This window comes from Thalassophryne amazonica, chromosome 16 (assembly GCF_902500255.1).
Source record: "Thalassophryne amazonica chromosome 16, fThaAma1.1, whole genome shotgun sequence".
Taxonomy (NCBI): Eukaryota; Metazoa; Chordata; class Actinopteri; order Batrachoidiformes; family Batrachoididae; genus Thalassophryne; species Thalassophryne amazonica.
In genome coordinates this window covers 59944606-59950602 of record NC_047118.1, presented here as the reverse complement: position 1 = coordinate 59950602, position 5997 = coordinate 59944606, and the positions used below count along the sequence as shown (strand labels likewise).

The following is a 5997-nucleotide window of genomic DNA, read 5'->3' as shown; positions in this document are numbered from 1 at the left end:
TCAGTTTAAGACTTTATATTTACTCATTGTGTGAATGGTTTTAATATTTGAAACAGTACAAGTCAAAGCTGTATGAATGGTCCGGTGAAGACTTCACTGAAAACAAATATAGGGTCTGTAGATGTTATAGTGCACCTCTGTTAGCTCTTCTTTTTTGTTCCTGTTCCATTATTTTGGTACCTCAAGTGAAGGGTGCCAAGAAAGTGGCATGTACGTGTTGGTGATTTTGGTACACGTTCCTAAATCTCAATGTGGTAAGTAAGTGAGGCCCGTCAGCTGCTCCATCATTTTCACTCAGGGTCACCACAGCAGTTAGTTTGGCGCAAGTTTTACTCTGAATATACCCTTCCTGATGCAACTCCACATTACATGGAGGAATGTGGCAGGGGTGAGGTTTGAACCGGCAACCTTCCACACTAAAACCAAGTGCACTAACCAGTTGGCCACCACCCTAAATCTCAATGTGGAAACGCACAAAATAGCATTCCACACCACGGTGTACCGACCTGGACAGCTTGGTGGAAACGAAGAGTTAGCTTGGCTCTCACTAGCCACTTAGCTTACTGTAGCGTGTAGGTCTCACCCGCTGCGTCTGTTGATAAAAAGACATTCTTGAACAATCTGAGACTCAAGTTGGCCACAGAGTGGGTCTGTATGTCATTCTCAAAGGCAAATCATTACTGCTGCAGCCATGAAGTATTATTTGGAAATAGTGATGAGGACTGGAGGATAAACTCATAACTTTACTGCATGTTTAACTCAGGAACATGATGCACATCCACAGACTGGTCGTTCCTTTATTCTGTATGTGGAACTCACTTTGTAACACAGGGGTTCCCTGAGGATGAGTTTAACAACTGACAGGAACTCTGCATAGCACATGTGCACACCACAGCCTGTGCTGTTACTGAAACATAAATATTTAAATTCTGAAAATAAGCAAAATGGACAAATAAATGTGTGTTGGACAACATATTGGATGTTATTTGATGCAGTTTGGAAAAGGAAATCCTCGTATGGATATGGATTGCTGGAATGCTGGCCCACCTTGGAACCATAAAAAAAATTAGTCAATTTTATTTACTTACTTATTTCAATGGCTTTTTAAATTTGTGACTTTTGTGCTTTGTTATAGTGTACTTTAATTATTGTTGTTTATTCTTTAATTTTTGGCATTTATTTTGTTTAGTGCTTTGATTCCTGGGAAAACCCTACATTATTATTATTATTATTATTATTATTATTAACAGATGCATGATTTTTCAGCATATAAAGTTGCACTAGAGGGCAAAGTCAAAGGACTTCCCAAACTAGTAAAAAACATACTGTGACTTAAACTTTTGAAAATAAAGTAATATTTTTGAAGGGCCTGTTGGCCTTGACAGGTGAATGGTTTCCCTTTTTAATGTTCACTGTTGATATATATATATATTTTTACAATTAATCAACAAATCGTTTGTCTCAAAATCATCTCGTTTCATTTACAGTTATGAGCAGTACTCTGCTCTGAAACTTTTCTTCCTCCTGATAGAACCTTTTTTGTCACTTTAATGTGCGTGATGATGATACTTAAATGTCATTGACAACAGAGATTCAATTCTGACGGATCTTGTATACTTCACACTGCAGCAGCTGCATGCGCGCACGCTGCCCGACATCACGGAGAAATTACTCTTGACATTTCTGTTGCGCTGCAGTCTCCTGAGAACGCCCCTGATGACTCTTGCATTTGTTTGTACGTCATCACACCCGCCGATGCCCGAACAGACAACCTCAAGCCAGCGGTCACTCTGCGTCTGGGCAAACACTGCCTGTCCCACGCGCGTTTTCCGGCAATTCCCCTTCCAACATAATTAAATGGTGCAGGCGAATTTTGGCAGGACGAGACGGCAACCACAGAGGATGACCCGGTGTCATCGTGACCTTTCTTTATTACATAATCCGACATAAAAGCACGTGATCAAACTCACTTAGTGGGACTTTTTTTAAAAAAACTTTTTTGTTTGTTTTCTTTCCCATATGGCACTTCAAATGCATCGGGGACATAATTGCAGTTGAATGGCGTGTCTCAGATGTGCTGGCTTGGGATTGCTGACTGCGGTGCAGAAACAGAGGAAAGAGAGAGAGAGAGAGAGAGAGAGAGAGAGAGAGAGAGAGAGAGAGAGACGCAAATAACCAAGTATATAATTCTAGAGGTGCGAGAAGGAGGGGTGTTGGGATAAACAGAAGAATACGCGATTTGTTTTTGTATAGGGGCGTTCCAGATGTCCACTGTGGGCTTTCTCTCTGACCATGGGCGTTATAAAAAGTAAAGGTTAATTAGTTAGCTCAGAAACTGGATCAGGGGCGGGCAGTTAGAATTTGATCCACAGACAGGTAACTCAAGCAATCTCCATTGTCACTGCAATCAGACCTATATAAATCCACCTTGACGGACAGCAGTCACCAAAGCCTTACCTCCCTGCTGCTGGATCACCGACCGGGCGAGAACCCATCACCACGGTAAGCAGCAGTGTGCGCTCGGGCTTTATGAGTGTTTTTTTTTTATATATATACATATATGGAAGTGTCGTGTTCTCGTTAGAACACTCCAAAAGCATTAGATAACAATAATTGGGCGCGTAAAAGGGAATAATTCTGTGCGTAAAACCAAATAATTGCGTGCGTAAAAGGAGTGATTCATTCGATTAGTGACACCGCTCCTTACATCCAAAGCACGAACAGACAGAGCTGGTTTTGAGTTTAATCAGCGAAGTCTCGCCGAAACTGGATCGGATTTTTGGAGAATTTTTAGATATATTTTATATACGGACCTTCCAAGAGACGAATATTTAACTTGCTGCACTGTCCTCTCAGCGACAGTACTTGAAATACTTTTTGTTTTCTGTTTTTGTCTACTTTGAATATTCGCTTCGGTGCTGTTTGTGTTAATAATTCACCACGAGTGTTCGTCCTACAGGAATAAAATGTCCCTCTCATCTGTCCTTTCTCCTGATGCCATTGACAAAGCCATCAATGACTGCAAAGGTATCGTCTTCCATTCAATATCATTATTGCTTTCTTTATTAAATTTGCTAAAATTCTATACATCATGAAAGTGATACAAAGTGGAATATAAGTTCTACCTTTTCTGCAACACTTAGTAATATATATGTGCCTTTATGTATGAACAATATTATAACACGTGATTTGCACAAAGTGGATACACACTTGCATACTGATTTCACCACTGTATTTTCACCTATTTAAGCACAATCTATGAAGTCAGCAACTCCCATAAAAAAGTTTTCACAACTTACTTGGTGTCCTTCTGATAATATTGTGTTTCATTCCTCCACTTGTATACATTTACACTGACTTTGAGAAGACATCAAAGATTTGTTTATGCTACAGAGTCCAGGCTCACATGTTCAAAATAAAATTTCTGAATCAATGAGCTGAACTGAAGGCTTGACCAATTCATTCAGGCCACCTTGTGCTGTTCATGCTTCTGCTCACTTTCCCCATCCAGCACCAGATTCCTTCTGCCCCAAGAAGTTTTTCCAGATGTGCGGCCTCAGCGCGAAGAGTCCTCAAGATGTGAAGAAGGTTTTTGGGATCCTGGACAATGATGGCAACGGTTTCATTGAGGAAGACGAGCTCAAGTGAGTGAATAACCAGTTATGTCACTGTCTACTTGTTATTTTGGAGTCAGTGTTTGTACTTGTCTTCCACTGGGTTGAAAAATTACACTTGAATATTTGCTTCCCTTAACATCTCATGATTGATTGTCATGAATCATTTTCATGATATTAGAAAAGTGCCCAATTTGTTTTATACCAAACATTTTATGGCTGACATGAAATGAGAACATAATCTAAGTGACTCATTTTTACGAAATTGATGAGCTTAAGTCAAAGCTCACTCTGTGTTTACACAGGACAAATACAAGTCACACAACATGCGAGTAATTTCAGACAGAACTTAAACTGAGGGAACTCATGTGAAGGGTTTCCTTACAGCTGTGCTGCAGTTTAATGGATCTAAATGTAAATCATTTCATTCAGTGATATTGTTCCACATACAGTCCATTTAGAGGATTCAGAGTGAATTGAGTGGAGTTCCGGAGTCTTTTCAGGCACTTCTGACTGAAACATATCCATAACTGTTTGGAATTTTGTGTGGTCCAGGTTCTTCCTCCAGAAGTTTACTCCTGGGGCTCGAACTCTGACAGAGAGGGAGATCAAGGCCTTCCTGAGTGTTGCTGATGATGATAACGATGGCCGAATTGGAGTAGATGGTGAGATGATCCCAACCTATTTGATAAACTCATTTTATTTGAATATTTCTCAATATGGCAGATTCAATGACACATTTGTAGAGTGCTGCTGAAGAAATAAGTAAGACCCTCTGGCTGCTCCCTTGTTTGCATTCGGAGACACCACAGCAAATCCGAGGTGGATCTGCATGTTGAATTGGCACAAGTTTTACGCCAGATGCCCTTCCAGATGCAACTCCACATTACATGAAGGAATGTGGCACTGTTATTTGTTACACCTCAATTCATTAGTTTTTCCTCAAACTATATTTATATTTTAGTTGAAAACTTAAAATGATAAATATAAATATGCTACAGTTTTGTGTTCTTCTGGATGGAGAGTTAGAAACAGAATAAATAAAAGGATAAATAAACAAGAGCACTCCGAGCTTTCTGACATCCATGAAGGGTTGACAAGGACTTAAAATAAAAGATATGTGATTCACATCATGACCTGGACTGCACCTGAAATCCTCATCCAGAATCTGGATCCAAATCACCTCCAAAATTTAATGGAGTCTTCCATGGCCTTATACCTATCTGTGGTGAAAATTTTATCAAAATCTGTGCAGTAGTTTTGACGTAATCCTGCTAAAAGATAGACAAATAAATAAATAAATAAACACCAATGATTTTATTACATCCTTGGTGGACATAATAATAACAAATGAATAAAAATTTTGATTTAGGGAGATTGTGTGTTGTTTGATATTTTCATCAATGCATTTTTTTAAGTTGATTTCCATGGATATGGGTATAATCATATTGAAAGGACATATCAGATCTTGTTGTAGATTCAGGATAATTCTTTTTAGAACTTTATGTTGGACGATGGGGACATTTTCTAGCATTTACATCAACATTTTAAAACATTTTTGATCCAATTGAAACTTGGAACAACTTAAAATGTATTATAATTTGTTACACCTAAAACTTTTTTTATCCACATATTTATAGTTTTGTTGAAATTGTATTATGATAACTAGAATTTGAGGGAACTAATAAATGTTGGTGTAACAAATGACAGTAATTTTTTAAAATGATGCCTAAGTTTCACTTTTTTCAGTGTAGATTTGATAAATTACATCTGTAACATGCTAATTTGTGAGCTTTTCAGGGGAACTGTTACTAAAAAATGCATTGTTTTGTCATTTTAGGAAAAGCAAAAATTAAAAATCTGTAATGTTATATCTTGTTTGTTTGTTTTTTTTACATTTTTTTTCTCGCACAGAGTTCCAGGCTGTGGTTTCATCCTAAAAAGACCTGAACGTCATCTCAGATGTCCCCTGTCCCGACCCGTTCTACTGCTGCAAGGGCTCTCATAGTTTACTATAGGTTCATGAAAACGTTTACTGCTTTTTTTTTTCCCCCATGCTGGCTTCGATCCACAGATGATCACATTATATTCCCCACCACCCCCATGATAACCCAGAAGACTGTATTGAACACATAAACATACAATTTACCAAATCACTGAGAAAATAAATGAATAAAATCCTAGTTTCCTGCCTCATTTTATGAATTTTTTTTTTTTTTCAAATGTCTTGCTTTCTGTCATTGCCTGACATATGGAAACAGGACATGACTCAGCTTTTGTAATGATGTTTCTCTCAAATGCATGCACACATACACACATTAACTCAGAGTTACACAAATATGTGTAAACACATTTTTTTCCAGCTCTCATTTAACCTTCACCA

At 38.2% G+C, this 5997-nt stretch overlaps 1 protein-coding gene across 1 annotated transcript; it reads left to right on the top strand.

Annotated features, from left to right (window-relative positions):
* The first annotated feature begins 2303 nt into the window (after positions 1–2303).
* pvalb8 (parvalbumin 8) lies at positions 2304–5795 on the top strand. The gene is made up of 5 exons (XM_034189479.1): positions 2304–2502; positions 2960–3027; positions 3512–3644; positions 4170–4279; positions 5529–5795. Exons 2-5 carry the CDS (start codon positions 2967–2969, stop codon positions 5552–5554), a joined length of 330 nt encoding a protein of 109 aa, XP_034045370.1. The 5' UTR covers positions 2304–2502; positions 2960–2966; the 3' UTR covers positions 5555–5795.
* Positions 5796–5997: the final 202 nt, after the last annotated feature.

Coding starts and splice junctions, on each gene's coding strand:
- pvalb8 (XM_034189479.1), top strand. CDS start 2,967: ATGTCCCTCTCATCTGTCCTTTCTCCTGATGCCATTGACAAAGCCATC. Junction 3,028..3,511: donor AGCCATCAATGACTGCAAAG/GTATCGTCTTCC, acceptor TTCCCCATCCAG/CACCAGATTCCTTCTGCCCC. Junction 4,280..5,528: donor TGGCCGAATTGGAGTAGATG/GTGAGATGATCC, acceptor TTTCTCGCACAG/AGTTCCAGGCTGTGGTTTCA.